This window comes from Erinaceus europaeus, chromosome 16 (genome assembly GCF_950295315.1).
Source record: "Erinaceus europaeus chromosome 16, mEriEur2.1, whole genome shotgun sequence".
Classification (NCBI taxonomy): Eukaryota; Metazoa; Chordata; class Mammalia; order Eulipotyphla; family Erinaceidae; genus Erinaceus; species Erinaceus europaeus.
In genome coordinates, this window is record NC_080177.1 from 20,583,160 (window position 1) to 20,608,295 (window position 25,136).

Consider the following 25,136-nt stretch of genomic DNA (forward strand, 5'->3'; position numbering starts at 1 on the left):
CGAGTTCTCGGGCCTGACACCAAAAGCAAAAGTACAAAAGCAATACCAGTAGGACTATGTCACACTGAAACTCTCAGCAGCTTAGGAAACCAACAAAACCAAGGCGGTCTGCTGAAATGAAACAATTGCAAATCCTTTACATGGCATAGGGATAACATAGTAAACAGAGAATTCTCACAGCTCAATTGCAACCTCACAGTGGAACTGACAGACATTTCCTGACACATGCATGACTAGACAAGCCCATGAAACATCAGCACCAGGAAAATACGAGTCAAAACCACGATGAGCAGCCCAGGAGGTGGTGTCGTAGATAGTACTGGACCCTCAAGCATGAGGTTCTGAGTGTGATTCCCAGCAGTAAATATGTCCAAGTAATGTTCTGGTTCTTTCTCTCCCTTCCTCCTATCTGTCATAAATCAATAAATCTTGGCTCCTATGGATAACAGTATGAAGGTTTCTCAAAAAAAAAAAAAAAAAAAGCATTTCGAAGTACCATGTATCTGAAGACTATAAAAATGCTTATTTGAAAAGAGATCTGTGGGCTGGTGAAATAGCTCACTTGGATAGTGTGCTGCTTTGCTATGTGAGTGACGCAGGTTCGAGCCTGGCCCCCATGGCACTGAAAGAAGCTTTGGCGCTGTGGTCTCTCACTCTGTCTGTACCTTTCTACCTCTCTATATTAAAGGGGGGAAAGTATATGTGTCCTATGTTCATAACAGCTCAAGCCTGGAGCAGCCTAATTTTCCTCTGATGAATGAAGATAAGCGAAGTCCATTTTTACATACCGTGAAATGAATGTACCATTAAGCCTTAAAAAGGAAGATTTTTTAAAAATCTTTTTATTTGTTATGAGAGACAGAAATTGAGAGGGGATGATAGAGAGGGAGAGAAACAGAGACACCAGCATCCTAGCTTCACCATTTCTGAAGTTTTCCTCTTGCAGGTGGGGACCAGGGGCTTGAACATGGGGTCCTTGCCCACTGTAACATGCTTAACCAGTTGCACCACTGCCTGGCCCCAAAGCTGTCTTCCCACTGTACATTTCTAGTCTCATCTTTTTTTTTTTTTTTTTTTTGCCTACAGGGTTATTGTTGAGGCTTGGTACCTGGACTATGAATCCACTGCTCCTGGAGACCATTTTTTCCTTTTTGTTGTTGTTGTTGTTGGATAGAACAGAGAGAAATTGAGAGAGGAGGGAAAGCTAGAGAGGGAGAGAGAGATAGACACCCACAGACCTGCTTCACCGCCTGTGAAGTGACTCCCTGCAGTTGGGGCTTGAACTCAGGTCCTTATGCATTATAGTGTGCACACTCGACCAGGTACTTCGCTGCCTGGCCCCCTGGGCCATGGTATAGATGAACCTCATGAGCATTATGCTAAGTGAAGTCAGTCACAAAAGAAATACTGTGTGGTTCCATTTACATGAAGTATTTATAGTAGTCAAAATCATAAAGACAAAGTAGAAATGTGGTTGGCAGGGGCTGGGGGAAGGGAGATCTGGCAGTTATTTAATAGAGAGTTCTTGTTTTGTAAGTCGCAAGGGTTTTAGGACAGACAGTAGTTATGGTTACACAGCAGTGGGAAAATACTTCATGTCACTGAACTATCCATTTAAAAATGGTTAAGGTGATCACTTTTCTGTTCAGTGTCATTGGCTTTAAGAATACTTTGAACAGTAAGAGTAAACAGCCTCTTACCTCCATGCACACAGAAGCAGCCCTCATGCAAACAACTCGGTGCTTACACATCATCCCTGGCCATTAAGGGCTGCAGAAACAGCCCTGCTGTCCCCAGAATGCACACTAGGATGAAGACCCACAGGAAAATACGATCGATCACCATGGCAACATACTTCCAATCATCTTGAATCTGAAAAACAAAAATCATGAAAGAGGAAAACATGAAGGAAAGACAGTTCAATATTGAACACAAAGAGGCTGAAACAGCAGAAGCAGCCAGTTCACCAACGTGCAAGGAACTTTTCTCTCTTGCCACTAAGGCTATTGGTAAGGCTTGATGTCTGCTGCGCAACTCCTCTGTCCCAGGTGGTCACTTCTTTTTCTTTTTGTTAGAGGGAGAGAGAGAAGGAGAGACCGCTTGTGAGTGGAGCTTCCTCCCTGCAGGTGGGGTCTGGGAACCTGAATCCAGGTCCTCGTGCACGGTGATGTGCTCTCTGCAGGTGAGCCACCACTGAAACTCCTGCCCCCCTCCCTTTTTCTTTTTTTTTTTTTGAATTTTTTAATTTGAATTTTTATTATTTTGTTTTATTGCTACCAGGGTTATTGCTGGGGCTTGGTGCCAGCACTACTAATCCTCTACTCCCAGCAATCAGTTTTTTTGTGATTAATAGTAGGTAATAAGATGTAAGACTGCAGGGGTCTGGTGGTGGCGCACCTGGCTGAGTGCGCACATTATAATGCATAAGGACCCGAGTTCGAGCCCCCGGTCCCCACCTGCAAGGGGAAATCTTCACAAGCAGTGAAGCAGGGCTGCAGGTGTCTATCTTCCCCTTCCCTCTTGATTTCTGACTATCCAATAAATAAATAAAGATTAAAAAATTTTAAAAATATATCTAAGATTGCATGTATAGTCTCACACCACGCCCACACCAAAGTTGTGTCTCTACCCTTCCACCTCCCAAAGATAACCACATAGTTCTCACAGAACAGTTTGCTTGTTTCTGGGAGCAAAGAGACACATACACTGCTTCATCACTCGTGAAGCTTTCTACCTATAGGTATGGACTGGGATCTTGAACCCAGGTCTTGTGCACTGTAATGTGTGTACCAGGTATGCTATCACCTAGCCCCCAGACACTAACTTCTTTTTTAGTATTTTATTTATTTATTCATTTATTAGAAACTGAGATGGGGAGTTGGGCGGTAGCGCAGCGGGTTAAGCGCAGGTGGCGCAAAGCAAAACGCAAGGACCGGCATAAGGATCCCCGTTCGAGTCCCCCGGCTCCCCACCTGCAGGAGTGTCGATTCACAAGCGGTGAAGCAGGTCTGCAGGTGTCTATCTTTCTCTCCCCCTCTGTCTTCCCCTCCTCTCTCCATTTCTCTCTGTTCTATCCAACAATGACAACATCAATAACGATAAAACAAGGGCAACAAAAGGGAATAAATATATAAACTGAGATGAGGAGACAGAGAGAAAGAGATCTGCAGCACTCCTTCACCACCCATGAAACTTTCCTTGACTCCATGCAGGTAGGGGCTGGGGGCTTGAACCTTGATCCTTGAGCATGGTGATATGTATGCTCAACCAGGTGCACCACCACCTGGGGCCTGATACTCATTTATTTTATTATCCGATCCATCCTTCGTCTCTTCTCTCCCACTACCTTCCTCTATGGAGGCCAACTCATACCAAATATCATTTTCAAAAGACCAAAGTGCCACTGACTATAATGACATTATAGCCTGGGTTAAGAAAGCAGAAATAATGCTGACAATAAAGTAAGAAATGGAAGAATGAGCGAGACTAATTGTATATAATGTAGCTTCAATTTAGGCACAGAATAGGAAGGAAAATTGTATGTTAATTATACTCCTAGGCAACTCAGAAGGCAAGGAAGCTCTAATTGAATTGAGAGAGAGAGAAGCCATGAATCAACTGATTTTGAAGCAATAATCACATAATAAAGAGGCAGCATGTGATTTTTGTGATTTAATTAAGTGCAATGAAAGGAGGCTTGGAGACAAGGATTCTATGTCACCATTCTAGGTTTGAGTAACTGTGTCCTTTTGGTGATGTTAAAAAGGAGAAGTACAATACAAATTTGTTACATTTGCCACAAGGTACTTTTTTTGTTGTTTTTCATTTGCATTTTTAATTCAAGACTTTTTTTTCTTTTTTAACCTGATCACTGCTCAGCTCTGACTGAACCTGGGATCTCAGGGCCTCAGCTGTAAGAGTCTCTTTGCATAACCATTATACTATCTCCCTCACTGGAGACTTTTTTTTTTTTTTTAAGACTTTATTTATGAGAAAGATGGGAGGAGAGAGAGAGAAAGAACCAGACATCACTCTGCTACATGAACTGCCAGAGATTGAATTCAGGACCTCATGCTTAAGAGTCCAACGTTTTATCCATTGCACCACTTCCCGGACCACAGGAGACTGGTTTTTACATGCTTCAGAAACACAGCAGACCCTGTGATTTCTCACCACCTCCACTGGCTAAAATGCCCGAGTCTCCAGGGTGGGGGGGTGGTGGTGAGAAAGCAGAGACTTAGAGGCAGACTCTGGTTCTAACTCCAATTCTGCTCCTTTCTCATCGTCAAACAATAGGTAAAGGATGTAACTTCGTTTTTAAAATTTTGACAGAAAAATTGAGAGGGAAGGGATCATAGAGAAGAAGACAGGCACCTGCTGTACTGCTCTACCATTTAGGAAGCTTCCCCCTTGCAGGTGGGGAACGGGGGCTCGAATCCAGGTCCTTGACACGGTAACGCGGTCTTTATAGGGTGTGCCACTGCCTGGCCCTAGCCTCTTGTAGTCTTAATGTCCTCATTTGTAAAAGGGGTAAGAACAGTACCTACACCTCAGAGGGATGTCATGAAGGATTAAATGAAATAATTTAATCCAGGGCTGGGTGGTGGCGCACCTGGTTGAGCGCACATGTTACAATGCTCATGGACCCAGGTTCGAGCCCCTGGTCCCCACCTGCAGGGGGAAAGCTTTGCTAGTGGTGAAGCAGGGCTGCAGGTGTCTCTCTGTCTTCCTCCCTCTCTGTCTCCCCCTTCCTCTTGACTTCTGGCTGTCTCTATCCAATAAATAAAAATAATAAAAAATTCAAAAAATTAAATAATTTTTAGTGGGATTGCACATGGTTTAGTTTGGTGCAAAAATATGAGGCTTAGTTCTTACACATGAATATGGATAGTGGGGAGTCAGGTGGTAGTGCAGCGGGTTAGGCACAGGCAGTGCAAAGCACAAGGACCTGCGTAAGGATCCTGGTTCGAGCCCCCGGCTCCTCACCTGCAGGGGAGTCGCTTCACAGGTGGTGAAGCAGGTCTGCAGGTACCTGTCTTTCTCTCACCCCTTCTGTCTTCCCCTCCTCTCTCCATTTCTCTCTGTCCTATCCAACAACAACGACATCAATAACAACAACAACATGGCCTGGTGTGTCCAAGCCTGGTGGTGACAGAGGAGTCTTGGTAAAAGGAGGGCTGGGGAGAGCTTTGGAGTTTTCTCTATTTTCCCTATTTGGCCTCATCTCTACCAGCCCAGAGACACAGGTGAGGGTAACTTGTGAGTGAAGGAGAGCCTAGCTCAGGGGAAGAGCCAAGAACAGATGGTTCCCATTGACTGGTGCACTTACAATTTGCCTTCTCCCCTTCCCATATTAAAGAAAAACAGAAACAAACAAACAAGCAAACAAATTCCAGTAAAGAAAACAGGGACTTGGGGAAGATCAGAGCTGGTGGGTGGGGGTTCGGGGGGACTAGAGGGAAGCCTTTCAGTTAATAGTGACATGAACCCTCTGCCTTGTGGAACCTGGGTTTGCGTCCCTCTTCCAATTTAGCAAAGATGGCTGCCACCCCCAGAAAAAGTGAATTTACAGGTTCCAAAACATATTAAACCGAACAATTTGGAGGAAAAAAAATCCATACAGCTGATAGGTCAAAGATTTAAACAGAATACCTATACATCCTTGGAGATAAAAGAATACTGAATTAGGAACAAGTATTTAATAGTTTTACAAGAAGCAAGTAGAAGTACAGATGTGAAGAATAATGAGCTCCAGTTGAGGAATGGAAAAGATGGGATAATTGACAGGAGTAAATGAAACCTAGGAAAGAAACAGTGAGAGATAATAGACTGCCAGGGTGGAGTAGCAGAAAGAAGAGATGGAAAATGTAGGGTGGTAGATAGCATAATGGTTATGCAAAGAGATTCTCATGCCTGAGGCTCCAAAGTCCCAGGTTCAATCCCCTGCACCACCATAAGTCAGAGTTGGGTAGTGCTCTGGTAAAAAAAGAAAAAACAAACAAACAACAACAACGAAAAAATGGAAAATGTAAAAGTCCTGAAGATGCAGAGGCCAAAAGCAGATGTGCCCACTTCTGTACAACTGGAACTCAGGGAAGGAAAGAGAGGTGAGTAGGAAATCTTTAAAGAATTAATTGACTTCCCAGAATTAAAGAGGAAAACTTTTAGAATGAGACGGCTTGTGAAACTGGCAAAGAGATTAGAAAGACTCACACCAGATACATAGTGATTGATGGCAAAAGATTTCTCTACAGAAATTTCTAGTACCTTATGTGTAGAGTTGATTATTTACTAAGGAGAAACACTCTTTTTTTTTTTTTTTCCAAAAGTGACAGGCAAAAAGATCACAGAGTTATATTTTGTAATCTAAGGAAAAGAACTTCCAAGTTAGAATTCTGTATTCAGACTTACTGCCACTGAAAAGTGAGAGGATCCGTAAGGATCCTGGTTCGAGCCCGCAGCTCCCTACCTGCAGGGGAGTTTCTTGACAGGCGCTGAAGCAGGTCTGCAGGTGTCTATCTTTCTCTCCCTGTCTGTCTTCCCCTCCTCTCTCCATTTCTTTCTGTCCTATCCAACAATGACATCAATAATAAATACAACAATAAAACAACAAGGGCAACAAAATGGAGTAAAATAAATTTTTTTAAAAATGAGAGAATCCTTTTTTCTTTCTTTCTTTCTTTTTTTTTTTTTCCCTCCAGGGTTATAGCTGGGGCTCGGTGCCTGCACTACACATCCACTGCTCCTGGTAGCCCTTTTTTCAGTTATTGGATAAGACAGAGAAATTGAGAGAGGAGGGGGAGATAAAGAGGAGGACAGAAAGATAAGACACCTGCAGACCTGCTTCTTAGCTTGTGAAGTGACACCCCTGCAGATATGGAGCTGGGGGCTCGAACAGGGATCCTTGCTCAGGTCCTTGAGCTTCATACTATCTGTGCTTAACCCACTGCACTACCGCCTGACCTCCAGAGGGGATAATTTAAGCCTATCAGACCTAAATAGATTCACCCATAAGCAACTTTGTGTGTGTGTCTGTGATTTCACCGCTCTTGGCAAACTCATTTTTTTGTTTTCATTTTTCCCCAAGATTTTATTTATTCATTCATGAAGAAGATAGATGGGTAGAGAGACAAAGAACCAGATATCACTCTGGCACATGTGCTGCCAGGGATTGAACTTGGGACTTCATGCTTGAGAGTCTAATGCTATATCCTCACCACCACCTCCCAGACTACCACCTTCTGTTTCTCCTTTTAAAATTTTAGATTAAGACGAGAGAAAGAGACAGGGAGTGGAAGAGGGACAGAGAGGGAAAGGAGGAGCGTCTTAGCATTAACAAAACAGATTTAATGATAAGATACAACATGATCAAATAGGATTTACTTCAGTGGTGCAAGGATGGCTCAATACTCACACATCAATCAATATAATACACATCTGTTAGAAAATGAAGGATAGGGGGTCGGGTGGTAGCGCAGTGGGTTAAGCGCACGTGGCGCAAAGCGCAGGGACCGGCGTAAGGATCCCGGTTCGAGTCCCCGGCTCCCCACCTGCAGGGGAGTCGCTTCACGGGCGGTGAAGCAGGTCTGCAGGTGTCTATCTTTCTCTCCCCCTCTCTGTCTTCCCCTCCTCTCTCCATTTCTCTCTGTCCTATCCAACAACAAAGCAACGCCAACAATGGCAATAATAACCGCAACGAGGCTGCAACAACTAGGGCAACAAAAAGGGGGAAAAATGGCCTCCAGGAGCGGTGGATTCATGGTGCAGGCACCGAGCCCAGCAATAACCCTGGAGGAAAAAAATAAAATAAAATAAAAGAAAAGAAAATGAAGGATAAAACTGGGTGGAGGGTAGATAGCATAATGGTCATGCAAAAAGACTCTAATGCCTGAGGCTCCAAAGTCCTAGGTTCAATCCCCTGTACCAACATATGCCAGAGCTGAACAGTGCACTGGCATAATAATAATAATAATAATAAAAATAATAAAACAAATATTAATATTTTTAAAAGGATAGAACTCTTCAGATCTTTACCTGTAGAAAAAGCATTTGAGACCATTCAATATCCATTTGTGATAAAACTTTGAATAAAGAGGGGGTGGAGGGAAATGTACCTCAATTTAATAAAGTTCTATATATGACAAGAACACAACTAACAGGCTACTCAACAGTATCTGAAAATATAAAGGAGGAGACCAAACAGTTTGCATATGTGCAAAGTTCTTGATTTGTTCCCCTGAACTTAAAAAAAAAAAGAGTTAAAATATAAACCCAAACATATATGGTCAACTTTCTTCTTCTAGCGTTTGCCCTTCTTCCGTAGCCAGTCAACAGCGTCAGGTTGAGCCTGATGTAAAGTTTCGAGACCTCCTTTGGTCAACTAATCTACAACCAATAGAGGAGCCAAGAATATACAATGAAGAAAGACCAATCTCTTCCATATGTGGAAGTGGCGGGGGTTGGAGGGATGCAGTGGATAAAGTGTTAGACCCTCAGGTGTGAGATTCTTTGGTCACCAGCAGCACATGCAGCAGAGTGATACTCAGTTCAACTACAAGCAAACAAGCACAGATGATTATGCTGAGCAAAATACATTAACAAAAGGCAATTATCAGATGGTATCACATATGAGGAAATGTTAATTGTGAAAGCAAATAAACTGGCAAAACACATACGTGTGTACACAAACCGCCACCACCACCAATGTTGAGAAGGCATGCCGATGAAGAAAACTGAATCTAGTAGGATACCATAAAGTTTATGGCAGAGAAAAGTTTCTTGGGGGGAGGGTAGCAGGGGCTGGTGGTAAGGCAGAGGGTTAAATGCACGTGGCGCAAAGCGTAAGGATAAGCATATGGATCCCAGTTTGAGCCCCCGGCTCCCCACCTGCAGGGGGGTTGCTTCATATGTGGTGAAGCAGGTCTGCAGGTCTTTCCCTCCCCATCTCTGTCTTCCCCTTCTCTCTTGATTTCTCTCTGTCCTGTCTGGCAACAGCAACTGCAATAACAACTGAACCCCATAAATAACCCTGGAGGGAGAAAAAAATGTCTGGTTTCATGACAATTATTATAGATTGGAAAAAGGAATGACAACCCCCCTCCCAAAAGTCTATTTATAAAGTCCAAAATTGTGTCTCATAACACCCAGCGTGATCAGCGCGGTAAGGGCCCAAAATTATCAGCTCAAGAGCTCATGAACTGATCTGGGCACACTTTTTAAAAAATTTATTTATTCCCTTTTGTTTCCCTTATTGTTTTTTATTGTTGTAGTTATTATTGTTGTTGGCTAGGACGGAGAGAAATGGAGAGATGAGGGGAAGACAGAGTGGGAAGAGAAAGGTAGACACCTGTAGACCGGCTTCACTGCTTGTGAAGTGACTCCCCTACAGGTGGGGAGCAGGAGGCTCGAACCGAGATTGTTACGCTGGTCCTTGTGCTTTGCGCCACGTGTGCTTAACCTGCTGTGCTGCCGCCCAACTCCCTGGGCACACCTTTAAGTCACAGAGAATAGCTCACTCAGAGTGGTGCAGAGCAGATCAATGGCCCCAGGAACTGGCACAGGAGGTAAAAACATGGGACTCTCAAGTATAAGATTCCAAGTTCAACTAACAGCATTTATGTGCCAGAATGGTGGCTCTCTTCTCTTTCCCCCATCACTAACAAATCTTAAAGAAAACAAAAAATAAGGCCACCTTCAACAAAGAGCCAAAAGTCCCTAATTACTATTCAAATTTGGCACTTCAATCCTAGTTTTAACTCTGACTGCGGAGTATTAAAACCCCTATTGATTAGCCTCTTCCCCCCCCCCCTTTTTTTTTTTTAAACCAGAGCACTGATCAGCTCTGGCTTATGGTGGTGCAGGGGAGGGACTGGCCCTGGGATTCTGGAGCCTCAGTCTCTTTACATAACCATTATGCTATCTACCCCCACCCTCTAACTCTCCCTTTTATCTCAGGTTCTCTGTCTTTATATAATAAATATGTATTTTAAAAATGTCGAGAATGTCTGCAAAAGATAGTGGTGTTAGACAACTTGAGATTTCTTATTTCATTCACTCACAGTCCAACAGTTGCTGCAGCTGAATTTAGATCATTTTTTTTGGTGAAATTATTGGGATCACTGGAGCTTTTGCTTTGTTTCACCCACAAGAAGTGCTCAGAGTTGCTCTGATGGGTGGGGGTGAGGAGGTAGGGCAGTTGTTGTCTCTTCCTGTCTCATCTAATATGCCATCAAAGTAGAATAAAAGACTCAGGCATCTCCTATCAACACTAATTACCTCCAGTCCATCAGGAACTGACATTATCTTGTAATTAGCTCTCTGCTAATAAGCAACGTGCGGCAGAGCCAATTATATATGAAGCAGAGCTTCTGACAAAATCACTCACTGATTGTGGTTCTGGTAACCTTAGTGAACAGAGCGTGGGGAGCAGTCAGAAGTTTGTATCCAACTTTCCTATTTTCGATACTTAAGACTAGTTATATGTAGCCTAAGAACCCTGGAAAAAGGAGAAAAAAATTCACCCGAGGAAAACCAGGCAAACTTGCTTGAATTGGGACTTCATAAAAGCAGACACCCAAGTGGCCAATCAGCATATGAAAAAGAGTCCTGGTCATTACTCCCCTGGAAAATGGCAACTGAAACATCTGTGAGAGATTCCTTTCCACACATTTGGCTGGCAGAACTCTCAGACACTGCCAGGCTGAGCGGCTATGGTTCAAACACCCTGGGACCTTATGGCCCCCACTGATGTTAAACAATGCTTCTCCCCAATGATCTTGCTATTCCACCCTTAGGAATATATCCAAGAGCAGTGAGCCCATCTGTTCACCAAAAGACAAGTGGGAGAATGTTTATAACAGTTTCATTTAGGAAAGCCCCAGATGTCCAACAACTGTAGGACAGACAGACGGTGTGGCCACACTGTCTAATGTTCCACATCAGTGAAAATTATCAGGCGAGAGGATAAACTTCAAAGACATTTGTTTAATGAGTTATGCAGCTTCATCTCAAGAAGAGGTAGAACTAGTCAGCAGAAAAGAAGGCAGAATCGGTGGTTACTGCAGAGGAAGAGAGTGGGAAGAAATGGGGAAGGAGGGAGAGAGGATACCCTGAGGCATAGGAAATGTTCTAGAACTTCATTTGGGTTAAGGTTACACAGGTGTGTACCTAGTCTAAAACTAATGAGGGGCTAAACAATGGTGTGCCTGGTTAAGTACACACATTACCAGGTAGAAGGACCCATGGACCCCCACCTGCAGGGGGGACGCTTCACGAACGGTGAAGCAGGTCTGCAGGTGCCTCTGTGCCCGTGTTTCTCTCTGTCTCCCTCTCCTCTCCTCTCCGTTTCTGTCTTATCTAATACAATTTAGAAAGATCGATCAACAATGGTAGAGAATGTTCCATCCTCCGAAGGGAGGCTGGACAACATACTCTGTGTTCCACCTGAGGAAGATGGGTCCTGTTATTGGGGCAGCTTGGAACATTCCTACTCATGACCACAGAATGTGAGCTCAGATCTACAGGGATGCAGAGGTCACATAGGCTCCTAAGCTGAATATGGGCCCCAGATTAGATCAAATTGATGGGGTTTACAGTCAATATTTATACACCTTTCCCATATTTGAGAGCTACTCTCTCCCCTAATCCAGCTTTCTGGTCCTTTGTTCCAGCCATGACATCATCTCCCCAGACAATAACTTGGATCCACCTGCATATCAGATTTCAGGCTCAGGGAAAAAAAAAAAATTAGTATAGCCACAGGCCCTTTGGAATATAACTAAAATATGCCTACTAGCTATCTACAGAATGGAGACCCCCTCAACTCTTCATCTGCACTATTCCAGCCTTTAGGTTCATGATTAGTCAACAATTTGTTTGAATTTATACGTTTTCTCTTTTCAGCCACCAGGTTCCAGACGCTAGCATGTTCCAGACGCTAGCATGATGCCAACCAGACTTCCCTGGACAGACAGCCCCACCACTGTATCCTGGAGCTCTGATTCCCCAGAACCCCACCCTACTAGGGAAAGAGAGAGGCAGGCTGGGAGTATAGATCGACCTGTCAACATCCATGTTCAGTGGGGAAGCAATTACAGAAGCCAGACCTTCCACCTTCTGCATCTCACAATGATCTTAGGTCCATACTCCCAGAGGGATAAAGAATAGGAAAGCCATCAAGGGAGGGGATGGGATATGGAGGTCTGGTGGTAGGAATTATGTGGAGTTGTACCTCTCTTATCCTATGGTTTTTGTGAGTGTTTCATTTTTATAAATAATTTTTTTAAAAAAAGGGAAAATTAGAAGGAAAGGAAAAGGGGGGAAAATGGCCACTGGGAGCAGTAGATTCATAGTGCTGGCACTGAGCTCCAGCAATAACCCTGGTGGCAATAATAAAACGACAACAAAAGTTAATGGGCACTTACAATGCATGCACTCTATTACACAGTCAAGAAAAACACACTCCCGTGAGAAAACAAGATTTAAAATGTAAGCTCAAGGGTGGGGGTTTAGCATGATGGTTATACAAAGAGACTTTCATACCTAAGGCTCTCAAGTCCCAGGTTCAATCCTCCACACTGCCATAAGCCAGAGCTGAGCAGTGCTCTGGTAAAAATAAATATAAAAAATAAAATGTAAGCTCAACTGATCAATGCTAATTAAAAGAACCGGGTCTCATCTCTTTCCAGCCAACTCCCAACCCACTCTCAGCATCAGTGCTAATGGCCCAGCCTATTGGCCGCCCAGTGGCTGACTCCACCACCAAATGCTCACAAACCTTTGATTCCATTTTGCCTCCATGCCAGTCATGGGGGGCTAAGCACCCAAATGACTCCTCTGTTCCTGGTGACCCCCCCCCCTTTCCTTTTCAGATAGAGTGAGAGACAGAGAGGAGGAGAGAAGACAGAGAAGCACCGCTCCACTGCGCATGCGGCTTCTACCTGCAGTTGTTCCCAGATGGTGGCTGGGGACGCAAACCTGGGTCCCAGTGCACAGCAGGGTGTGATCTACTGGGTGAGCTGTCTCCTGGCCCTGCTGACAAACATTTTAATCCTATCTCAGGTGAGAGCACGGGCTTGGCCAAGACATCTGAGCGGCATATATATAACAAACAGAGGAGCAGGTCTGAACACAGACCTCTGCCTCTAGGAGCCTTACCCCCCCACCCTTTGCCCTTGCCCCACATTTGTGAATGGACTTCCTGACCAGTGCAGTAATAAACAGATCCTCACCTCTTTGGCTTCATTTTGCGCCTTCATGTTTTCAGCAATATACTTGACGCTTTGGATGGCGTCTCTGATTTCCGGGGACAAAGCAGAGAGGGACAGCACGGCGTCCATAGATTCGGTGCTGGAGCTCCTGGTGAGGTTGGCACTGAAGTTGGAGATCTTTATCCTGCGGTGGCGGCAGTAGCCGCACAGCCCATCCTGGCACGGGTAGCCTTCCTTGCAGCCCTTGGGCTCCGGGCGGCTGAAGCAGTTCAGGCTGGCCAGCTCAGCGTTGTAGAAGGGCTTGGGTTTCGGAGTGTCGGCCTCACTGTTGGCAGGCCTGGTCATGAACATGACCCTGGGGAGCAAGTTCAAGAAGACGGTCTTCACCCAGGTGGGCATGGTGTGTGTGGTCGGGGTTCTGTAGTGCACGTTGAGCACGAAGACGGTGATGACGATGGACAAGGTGACGAAGATCATGGTGAACAGGAGGTACTCGCCGATTAGGGGGATCACCAGCGAGGTGGAGGGGATGGTCTCCGTGATGACCAGGAGGAAGACGGTCAGGGACAGGAGGACGGAGATGCAGAGGGTGACCTTCTCGCCGCAGTCAGAGGGCAAGTAGAAGACCAGCACAGTCAGGAAGGAGATGAGCAGGCACGGGATGATGAGGTTGATGGTGTAGAAGAGAGGCAGGCGGCGGATGTACAGCGAGTAGGTGATGTCGGGGTAGATCTCCTCGCAGCAGTTGTACTTGATGTCGTGTTTGTAGCCGGGGGCCTTGATGATGGCCCACTCGCCACTCTCCCAGTAGTCCTTGAGGTTCACGGAGGAGCCAATCAGGACCAGGTCGATTTTCGCCTTGTCGTAGGACCACGACCCGAATTTCATGGTGCAGTTTTGGTAATCAAACGGGAAGTAGGTCACGTCGATTTTGCAGGAGCTCTTGAAGATGGCTGGGGGGATCCACATCACCTCCCCGGTGTACTTAAGCAAAGCCTTGGTCTTGTCGTCCACCTGGAAGTCCCCAACTGCACTGGGAAGACAAAGAGAAGAGGTGCCACCACCGCAAGGTCACCCTGCCAGCAGGTGGGTGGGTGACAAGGGACTGTGGGTGCAAACAGGCCGGGAGCTCAGAGTGCCCTAAGGCCACCTGAACCTCAATCATCCGGAACACTGAGGCCCCACAAGACACATTCATCATTCCCTGGCCCCCAGACCTATCACTGGCTCATTCCACAACATACAACTCCCAACTGAATTATTGCTAAGTCCCTCCCAAATGCCAGAAAGGTGGTTTTTCCTCTTTAAAGTCTGTAAGGGGGATCCCAGGAGGTAGCATAGTGGATAAGGCCTTGGACTCTCACACTGAGGTTCTGAGTTTGTTTCTTGCCATTTCATGTGCCACAGTGATGCTCTGAGGTTCCTTTCCTCCATTTAAAAAAAATATTTATTCCCTTTTTGTTGCCCTTGTTGTTTTATTGTTGTAGTTAGTATTGTTGTTATTGATGTTGTTATTAGACAGGACAGAGAAATGGAGAGAGGAGAGGAAAACAGAGAGGAAGAGAGAAAGATAGACACCTGCAGACATGCTTCACCGCCTGTGAAGTGACTCCCCTACAGGTGGGGAGCCAGGGGCTTGAACCGAGATCCTTACACCTGTCCTTGCGCTTTACTCCACTTGCACTTAGCCTGCTGCGCTACCGCCCTACTCCCTTCCATTTTTTTTTTAAAATACTTCAGTTTAATGAGAGAGAAAGACATACACCAAATCACTGCTCAGCTCTGGCTTATGGTGGTGCTAGGGATTGAACCTGGGACCTCAGAGCCTCAGGCATGAAAGTCTTTTGCAGAACCATTATGCTGTCTCCCCAGCCCCCTCTTTTTTAAAGATAGAGATGGAGGGAAAAAAAAAAAGAAAAAGTACCAAAGCTACCGTCAATGAAGTGGGGGCTGGGCTCAAATATGAGCCACACACATGCAAAGCATCACACTATCCAAGCAAACTAATTGGCCAGCCCAGTAAATCTCAAAGTTTAACAAATGAAACCTTTAAGAGGGGCTGAGAAACAGTGCACCCATTCAAGTGCAGACCTTATAATGTGATGCCTGGTATTAGAACCCTGCCATCACCTGGAAACATACATCATGGATGGTGGAACAGCCCTGCAGTATCTCCCCCTTTCCCCTTTTCACTCTTAAAAAAAAAAAAAAAGAATTAAAAAAATAGAGGCTGGTGAGACAGCTCACTTTGTGGGGTGCACTGCATTAAAATAACTTCTGTAGGGCTGAAGAGACAGCACGGTGGTAGTTCATGGGACTTGCATATGAGAGGACAGAGGTTTGATCCCCGGCACCACCAACAACAGAGCCCAGGGTGAAGCCAGACTGTGGGGCAGGAGGGGCTGCTGAGAGCTCCTTGAGTGCATGCCCAGGGAGCTGAAGCTTTCAGCTGCGTCTGTCCCTAGGCACATCTTGGGTCCTGAAGCGGCTGCTCCCCACGCTCCCTGCCCCTCCCAGTGCCGCTTACAGTGAAGAACCAGGTCTGCTAACTTCTCTTTCACATCCAGCCTGACGGGTCCCTTCACCTTCTGTTTCCCTATCTTTCCCCACCCCCCTCCAGGTGTCTCCTTCTTTCCCTTTTAAACTGCATACATGGCCCTTTTTTGTTTATTTACATACATATATGCATGTTATAGAGTTACTTTCTTGGCATTTTTTATTTTTTATTTTTCAGAGCTAGGGGTTCCAGGATTGCTTTTTTACTTAGACAGGAAGATGGAGAGGGGCCAGCTCTCTTTCCCCAAAGTAAAATAAGATAAACAGAAAATTGAGTCAGGCAGGCCACGTAGTACTGTGCATGCGTCCTGGGTGTATTCCCCAGAACTGCATAAAAAGGAGACAGACAGACAGACTCACCAGGTCCCCTGGACACTTTTCCAAGGCATTTCAGATCAACAAAACAGCAGAACAGTAAGGGACCTTCAGTCTCCAGGGTTTAGTCTAGGCATTTTGCAGACTAAGGCCCACTGGCCTGCCCTGTTTCTGTATGTAAGCTATCATCAGAACCCACGCCTGTCATCTATTATCTCCGTCTACTTTGAGCTGTAGGGTAGAAGTGGGCAGCTTCATGGCCCATGGGGCCTAAAGCATTTGCTCTCAACTCCAGAAAACGTTTCCTCTCCCACACTCTGGCCCAAGCCTCTTGTGTCACTGAAGAGGACACTGAAGCCAGAGGCCAGGACGAGTTGCTCATGGTCCCACAGAGTGTGGCAGGGCATCGACCAGTCAGAGCCCAAATGCACATCTGTGAGTCTGATGTGTGCTTGAGCCCCGCCCCCCCCCAAGTTCGTCTGTCAGTCTCCCCTTGGCATGCCAGCCTTGCGGTTGAGCGAGATGTGGCAAGAAAGAGTATGCGGGGGAATTCCAACCTTCCTATCAGTCTCGCCACATCACCCATCCCGCCCCCCCTTCTGGTGGGCTTCGCTTTCCTTGTATTTCTATTTCCCTATTCCTGCATCACCACCCATACCCTCTCATTGCTTTGCTCTCTTTTCCCTTATAAGGAGATACTGACCTCATTGGCCAGCTGGCTACTTCCCCTGCACAGCTACCCCTTTATACACTTGTAACTGCGTCAATAAAGATGTTCCATTCCCCGCAATGGTGCCCTAAAAGAGGTTTGTGTATTGTCTGCTGCCACAATACGCTAGAAGACCCCCCTGCCTCATTCCCACCACCACCACAAACCCTGCACATATGTACCCATGGTGTTGCCACGTGGTGCTAAGACTTAAACCTGGGACATATGCATGGCAAGGCACGGGTCCTACTTGGTCCCATGACAACTGACTTTATGAACGAAAGCACAAGGGCATCAGTTTCTTGCAGCAGCAGCACTTCACATTAAAACACAGTGAGTCTGTATTTTTAAGATACTGGGTGGGAAACAGGCATGTTTTTAAAAGAATTTTTAATTTTTTAATATTTATTTATTCCCTTTTGTTGCCCTTGCTTTTTATTGCTGTAGTTATTATTGTTGTTGTTGATGTCGTCGTTGTTGCATAGGACAGAGAGAAATGGAAAGAGGAGGGGAAGACAGAGAAGGGGAGAGAAAGATAGACACCTGCAGACCTGCTTCACCACCTGTGAAGCGACTCCCCTGCAGGTGGGGAGCCAGCGGCTCCAACCAGGATCCTTACACCAGTCCTTGCACTTTGCGCCACCTGCGCTTAACCTGCTGCGCTACTGCCCGACTCCCGAAAACAGCCATTTTTATGTGCTAATAACTCCATAAATATTTTTTGTAAGTAATTTTTTTTTGTCTCTAGGGTTATTGGTGGGGCTTGGTGCCTGCACTACGAATCCACTGCTCCTGGAGACCATTTTCCCCCATTTTTGTTGCCCTTGTTGTTATTATTATTGTTATTGCTGCTATTGTTGTTGGATAGGACAGAAAGAAATTGAAAGAGGAGGGGAAGACAGAGGGGGAGGGAAAGATAGACACCTGCAGACCTGCTTCACCACCTGTGAAGTGACTCCCCTGCAGGTGGGAAGCCGGGGGCTCGAACCGGGATCCTTGTACTGGTCCTTGAGCTTCCTGCCATATGTGCTTAATCTGCCGTGCTACCACTTGGCCCCTGTAAGTAAATTTTTAAAAAATGTTTGTTTTTTTAAAGAGAGAGAAATTGAGGGGGGCAGATAGAGGAGAGAGGGAGAAAGGGAGGGGGAGAGAGAGTCAGATAAACACTGGTAGCAATTCTTCACTGCTCATGAAGCTTTTCCCCTACAAGTAGAGAGCAGGGGCTTAAACCCAAGTCCTTACTCATTGTAACATGTTTGCTCAACCAGGTACACTACCTCTTGGCCCATAAATCTTTTTAAAAAGAAAGAAAGGGGGGCTGGGTGGTGGCACACCTGGACGAATGCACGCACACATCACAGTGTGCAAGGACCCGAGTTCAAGCCCCCAGTCCCCACCTGCAGGAGGAAAGCTTCACGAGTGTTGAAACAGTGATATAGGTGTCTCTATCTCTTCCCCTTCCTTCTTTATTTCTGTCTTCACCCAAAATAAATAAAAAAAAAAAAAAGAAAGAAAGAAAAAGAAATTCAGGGCATAGCAACACCTTGAGTGCTTTCTGAGGACTCCACTAGAGAAAAACTCAAGAAAACAGAGCATCACAGCTGAAACCTTGGAACGAGGTAAAAGGTGTTTCTTGTGTGTTGAAATGGAGAGAAATCCACAGCAGAGGCCCACTACTGAGAAAATGAAGTTCTAACTAGGACAAAGAAGTTGAATGATTCTTGCAAGTGTTGTTTCTGGCTTCAGATTCCAAGGAAATTCTTGAGGTGGCTCCTCTCCACAATCCACTGGAGGCAACTGCTGCCTCAGTGCTTACCCTCTAGGCCTCTCCCTCCTCTTAAATAGCACACCTCCTCAGGCACTCCAGCTGTTCACACTAGAGTGCCAGCCAAGAAGACAGCTCTCAAGTTCAAATTAAAGATTAAAAAGGTTCTCACTCTGGCGTAGCAAAAATTCTACCCAGCTCCCTGAAGAGTCTCTGGGCTGGGAGATTTCTAGGACACTCACATGCTGCAAACCAGCTAAGTTCCTCATGTCCCAGTTCTTTAAAGACCAATTTACATGAAGACTAATTGCATGAAAGAAACTTATTTGAGGGGCAGGGTGGTGGTGGTGTGGTGGTGCACCTGGTTGAGGATCCAGGTTCAAGCCCCCGGTCCCCACCTGCAGGGGGAAAGCTTTGCAAATGGTGAAACAGTGCTGCAGGTGTCTCTCTGTCTTTCTCTTTCTCTCTCTTTAAATATTTTATTTACTTATTAATGAGAAGATAAAGAGAGAGAGAAAAGGAACTAGGCATCACTCTGGTACATGTGCTGCTGAGGATTGAACTCGGAACTTCTTGCTTGAGACTCCAATGCTTTATCTACTGTGCCATCTCTCAGACCACAGTCTCTCTCTTTATGTCCTCCGTCCCTCTTGAATTCTCTTTGTCTCTATCCAATAAGTAAATAAAAATAACTAAAAAAAATTTTTGGATGGGGGCAGATAGTATAATGGTTATGCAAAGAGACTCATGCCCGAGGCTCCAAAGTCCCAGGTTCAATCCCCCATACCACCATAAGCCAGAGCTGAACAGTGTTCTGGTAATAAATAGATAAATAAATAAATATAAATTTAACTTATTTGTAAATCCTATATTTCCTTGGGAAAATTGCAAATAATAGGTAGTCTTTGAAGCAATTAAAAGTAGTTATAAGCAACTATCCTTGGGTCAGGTGGTGGAGGACCTGGTAAGATGAGTGCACCATCTTACAGTTCACAGGGACCTGGGTTCAAGCCCCCAGCTCCCAATAGCAGGAGGAAAAGCTTCACAAGTTGTGAAACAGGGCTGTAAATGTCTCTCTCCCCTCCCTCTTTATTTCTGTCTCTATACAATACACACACACACGCACGCACGCACGCACGCACGCGCACGCACACACACACACACATTTAAATTTAAAGACTGCTGCTGCCTTTTGCTTTCTTTTCTTTTTCTTTCTTTCTTTTTCTTCTTTTTTGCCATCTCTAGGACTTTACTGATCTGGGCAGATTTTTTTTCATATAGAGAAAGACGGGGTGGGGGCAGGTGGTGTCACACCTGGTTAAGCGTACATGTTACAGTGCACCAGGACCCAGGTTCTAGTCCCCGGTCCCCACCTGCAGGGGGAAAGCTTCCCAAGTGGTGAAGCAGGGCTGCAGGTGTCTCTCTGTCTCTCTCCCTATCACCCCATTCCCTCTCAATTTCTGGTTGTGTCTATCCAATAAATAAATAAAGATTAAAAAAAAAAGACAGAGGGGGAGAGAGAAGGAAGGAGGGGAGGGATAGGGAGAGGGAGAGGGGGGGGGAGAGAGAGAGAGAGAGAGAGAGAGAAGAGAAAGTTATCATAGCACCAATGCCTCCTCCAGTCCTGTGGAAGTCAGGTTCCAACCAAGGTCACTAGCAAGGTGAGTTATTTTGCCAGCCCCAGACTCCCCTTCTTTCTCCCAGTGATTAAAAGTGTGGGATTTGGCAAAAACATAGCTCTCCCTTCCCATATGAATAAAACATGACTTAGTACTACTAGACCATAAAAAACCAGACAGAATGTTCTTGCTCATCACAGTAGAGGACTCTGGGGCAGTGCACGCATTACAGCGCATGAGGTCCCAGCTCTTGGTCCTTACTTGCAGGCAGGAAGCTTCATGAGTGATGAAGTAGGGCTGTAGGTGTCTCTCGCTCTCTATCTCCCCTGCCTTCTCAATTTCTGTCAGTCTCTATCCAATAAATAAATATAATTTAAAAAATAGATGATTCGGGGGTTGGGCGGTAGTGCAGCGAGCTAAGCGCACGTGGTGTGAAGCGCAAGGACCGGCTTAAGGATCCGAGCCCCTGGCTCCCCACCTGCAGGGGTGTTGCTTCACAAGTGATGAAGCAGGTCTGCAGGTGTCTGTCTTTCTCTCCCCCCGTCTTCCCCTCTTCTCTCCATTTCTCTCTGTCCTATCCAACAATGATGACAACAATAATAACTACAATAATAAAACATCAAGGGCAACAATAGGGAATAAATAAATAAGTAAATATTTTTAAAATGCATTAGTGAGGCTGGGCAGTGACATAACTGGTTGAGCATACATGTTACCATCACAGGGATCTGAGTTCAAGCCCCCGGTCCCCACTTGTAGGGGGAAAGCTTCACAAGCAGTGAAACAGTGCTGCAGGTGTGTCTCTTTCCCTTTCCCTCTCATTTTCTGTCCTATTAAAGATAAATAAATTAAAAACAATTATTAGTGAATACCAGGAATGATATCTGGTCATCTCTCTCCTCCTGTCTTTCTCATTAATAAATAAAATGTTCAAAAAATTACTAGTGAGAGACAGAACTAGATCATCACTCTGGCACATGCAATACCAGGGACTGAACCTGGGCCCTCATGCTCCTGAGCCCCATGCTTTATCCACTGCACCATCTCCCAGCACTACTGTTAGAGATAACATATGCCTACCTTCCCTAGTGAGTGGTAAATCTAACAAGTGTGGGAGGGCTATCTTTGCACACCATTCTCTCCAGTACCTGGGTAGATAATAGATGCTCAATGCATACTCTCAGAATAAACAAGGGAAGGGCCCCATCATGGAAGACGTCCAGGGAAGGCCAAGAGCCAGGGGTGGGTCACCCCACACCTTACTTGTTATACAGCACAATGTCAGGCTTCCAGATCTTCTGTGCCGGGACTCGCATGAACTCCACCCCACCATAGTCCAAGGGGTTCCACTTCAGCTTGTAGTCATTCCAGATCTAGGATGGGGGGATGGGGTGGTCAGCAAATGGGCCAGCCTGTTTTACTGCTCTTGCTAGCTGACCCCACGCTGCTGTCACAGGGCTGTCCTGAGCTGCTGTCTTAACTAGTCAAATAACTTAACTAGTCAAATTCTCCCCCCTCATATCAAGAACCAGGTCCAGGCCCCTACTTAAAGCTCCTGCTGTTTATGCACCCTGAAACAGCTCTCTAGGTCCTTCATCAGACATGTTCCTCAGTGAGGCCCCATTAGCCAGGCACGGATCAGGCAATGAACCCTCTTACACCCAGGCTGAGCAGGCCTGAGTTTAAAGGGTCCTGGGGGAAGGAGCATGGACCTGTTGGCATATCTGGGCACAGGGACAAGGAGACCTGAGCTTGTGGGGAGCAGAGACAGGGCTGGAGTTAGAGGAACTACATACCACACAGTGCCCAAGTGGGCACCGTGCCATCCTGCTGATCAGCCTGCTGGGAGGAAGGCTTGGTAAGCAGAGCTATGTCTGGCTGAGCTAACAGAAAGGTCACTTTTAGCAGTCCAGGATGCAGCACAGTGGATAAAGTGTTGGACTCTCAATCATGAGGTCCTAAGTTTAATCCCTGCTGTCTAATGAGCCAGAGTGATATTCAAAACAAAAAAATGGGGGGCTGGGGAGATAGCACAGTGATTATGCAAGGCTTTCATGCCTGAGGCTCTGTTCTTCTTCTAGCGTTTGCCCTTCTTCCGCAGCCAGTCAACAGCGTCAGGTTGAGCCTGATGTAAAGTTTCGAGACCTCCTTTGATCTGTGATCCAGGTTCAATCTCCAGCACTATCATGCACCAGAGCTGAGCACTGTTCTAGTCTCTTTCTGTGTGTCTTTCTCTCTGTAACACTCATTAAAAATAATAATTAAAATATAAAATGTTAAAGGTTCATCTTTAGGTCAATGGGTTATCTTTGTTCACTTGTCTGGATAAAGTGCCCCAGGGGGACGATAAGTGACTGTGTAGCCAGAAATCTGTGTCTGTGGTTGCCCCCAGGGGATTACAGAGCAGCTCATGTGACTCCAAGCCCAGGGAGAAACAGATGAGCCATCAGTGGATCCCAAATTGCCCTGTGACAGTAAAGCCTGGTTTTTGGATGCTTCTTGGTTCACCGACAGCAAATCAATCAGCGTCCACCAGGGGGCAGCAGTCACTTACTTGCTTGAGCCACAGGTTGGTCTCCATGATCTGGTTTACTTCATCCTGGAGAGGGAGATGAAAGCCGACATGTAAATTATAAAGACAGAGCTGGTCTGGGACTGACTGTTCCAAAAGCCCTGCACCCCACAGTGGTCTGCAGCTTGGACACTCACCACCTTCACCAGCTGAGACATGGACACTTCAAACTGGATGATGACTGGGTCTGACACATTGGCCACTGGCCGGATGATCTCGTTGTAATCTTCGAACAGGTGGTCAAACAGACGGTGCTCTGCTTCTGAGGTGCTGGCCACTGAGGGACATGGGCCTGTCATCTTCTGGGTAAAGGGTTGCTTTGCCCTCTCATCAGGGATATGGCCTAGATCCCCTTCCCTCCATTTTCTGGGGGGCCACTCTCTGGAACCCCACACTTTCAAACTATCCCAGCTCCTTCAAGCGACAGATTGAGTGAGACCAAGGCCAGAGGATAGCAGGGAGCCTAGCAGGTCACATACATTTAGTGAGAAGATGGGGCTCAGAGCCTGGGCCCTGAATTTGGTCAGATCTGCTGCAACACCCATAAATTACCTGTGAGCTAGTGGTGTGAGCTCTGGCAACGGGTATATCCTCTCTGAGCCTTTTTTCTGAGTTTCCTTTATTGTCATGCTTGCCTGCATAATTCCATTGCTCCAGTGAAGAGACACCACAGCACTGTTCCACCATGCATGCAGCTTCTCCTTGGTGCCATGGGTTTAGACCCAGCTGCTCCAGCACCGTAATGTGTATGCTCTATGCAAGGCCTATCTCTCAGTTTCTTTGTAAAGGTAAAGGTTATGAATGTACTGACTTCACAGGACCGCTATGAGGAAGGCAGTTAGCTCTGTGGAAGCTTATGCTAAGAGCTCCAGAACTGTCCTGGCTTTTATTGTTTCTAATAGGAGCAGCTGCTTTACTGCTTCCCAGATGGAGACAGAGAGACTGAGAGAGAGAAAGAAGCCGCCAGGTGCAGGGTCAAGTGTTCTGCATCCCAGATCCTGGGGGACTGCGGTTCAGTTGTGAGATTCCCCCCCATCCCACCCAGCAGCCCGACTGGGGGAGGAGAGGCTCTGGCCCTGACCCTCTTAGGAACTGAGCTCCCATGATCTCAGTGTGACCTGCACTTCCTGCAGGTGCTATTCTCACATCCCCGACCAAAAAGGCCCAGTCCTCTCCAAGCCTCCGTAGGTCTCTAAGCCACATTCCCAGGTCTCCTGAGTCACTTGCCTGTTGCTTCCCATTTACAGATGTGGGGACACTCAGGGTACAGGATAAAGGGAGTCCTGGCCCATATGGTGTGGTCCAGGTCAACTTTTCTAGGCTCACTGAAATAGGATCGTGCCTGCTCCCTCCCCCCACCCTCTTCCAAATAAGATGAGGCGTAGACAAGAGCTGGGGGAGGGGAGGGTGCTGTTCTAGGACTCTGAGTGATGGAGATCTCCCCACCAGTGCAGGAGCAGCCCCACAACGAATTCTGCCAACAGGCCACTGACCAGGCTGCAGCCTGCCAAGCCCCTGGCGCCCCCACCCCCAATTCCCCAGGCCAAGCTAGCGCTTTCTGGCAGCGGGGCGGCTCCTTCTCTACCCGGGAGGCCGCGGGCAGGCGCGCTCCGCAGGGAGGGCACTAGGGAACGCAGCCCGGGCGCGCCAGGAACAGCCTGGGAGGAGAGCCCCCCACCCCGGCCCCTAAACGACTCCCCTTCTCCTCCGGGTGGTCCCGGGCATCTGTAGCGGCGTCAGGCCTCAGTTTCCCCATCTGAGGGGTGGCAGAGACTGGGGTCTCCCAAGGCCCGGGCGCGCCAGCCCAGCACCCAGCTAGCGCGGAGCAGGGTCTGGGTGCAAACCCGTAACTCCCGGGCGGGGCGGGCAGGGCTGGGGTCCGAGTCTTCCCCGCGCCTCCCGGCATGTTTCCAGTTGACTTTCAGGTGAGCGGACGGGAAGTGGCAGCTCCCACCGGTGCGCGGGGCAGGTGCGGGTCCCGGGCCAGGCTCTCGGTGGAGTTGCCCGGCCGCCTTTCCGCCGCGCCCTGCCCTCGCCCGGCGCCTACCTGGCAGCAGCAGGAGCAGGAAGAGCAGCGGCGACGCGGGGGCACCCATGGCTGCGGCGGGGCTGGCGGGAGAGCGGTGTGGACCCCGCGCTTCACCAAGACAGAGGCGCGGGCCCTGCTGCGGGAGCCGCTGCCCACTCGGGGCGGGATGGAGGCGGGGCGCGGGGGGTCCGGCAGAGCTGCTCGGGGCGGGGCCCTGCGGCTCCCAGTCAATCCCGGGCGCCGCACGCCCCCTCGTGCCTCGTGCCAGGTGCAGGCAGCAGCCCCGCAGGTCCTGAAAGTTCCACAGCGGCTGGATATTTATCCCTGGCTGCTTACTTAATGAGCGTCAGTCCCCCACCCAGG

The 25,136-nt window shown here is 47.1% G+C and overlaps 1 protein-coding gene across 2 annotated transcripts; it reads right to left on the reverse strand.

Annotated features, from left to right (window-relative positions):
- Positions 1 to 1,415: 1,415 nt before the first annotated feature.
- Positions 1,416 to 25,003, reverse strand: CHRNA3 (cholinergic receptor nicotinic alpha 3 subunit). Of its 2 annotated transcripts, XM_016189420.2 has the most exons (6): positions 24,792 to 25,003; positions 22,882 to 23,021; positions 22,727 to 22,771; positions 21,436 to 21,545; positions 13,230 to 14,241; positions 1,416 to 1,872 (listed from the first exon to the last, which is right to left on the reverse strand). In XM_016189420.2, the coding sequence occupies exons 1-6, from the start codon at positions 24,838 to 24,840 to the stop codon at positions 1,744 to 1,746; spliced, it is 1,485 nt and encodes a 494-aa protein (XP_016044906.2). In that variant the 5' UTR covers positions 24,841 to 25,003; the 3' UTR covers positions 1,416 to 1,743. The 2 variants fall into 2 exon arrangements, with proteins under 2 accessions (XP_016044906.2, XP_016044908.1); XM_016189422.2 differs by lacking the exon at positions 24,792 to 25,003 and having other exon boundaries at positions 13,230 to 14,236; positions 22,882 to 22,975.
- Positions 25,004 to 25,136: the final 133 nt, after the last annotated feature.

Excerpts from the sequence above, each read along its gene's own strand:
- CHRNA3 (XM_016189420.2), bottom strand. The coding sequence starts at position 24,840 with ATGGGTGCCCCCGCGTCGCCGCTGCTCTTCCTGCTCCTGCTGCTGCCA. Across the intron at positions 22,772-22,881 it reads TGTCTCAGCTGGTGAAGGTG|GATGAAGTAAACCAGATCAT; the intron begins GTGAGTGTCCAA and ends CTCCCTCTCCAG. Across the intron at positions 14,242-21,435 it reads GACATTGTGCTGTATAACAA|TGCAGTTGGGGACTTCCAGG; the intron begins GTAAGGTGTGGG and ends TTGTCTTCCCAG.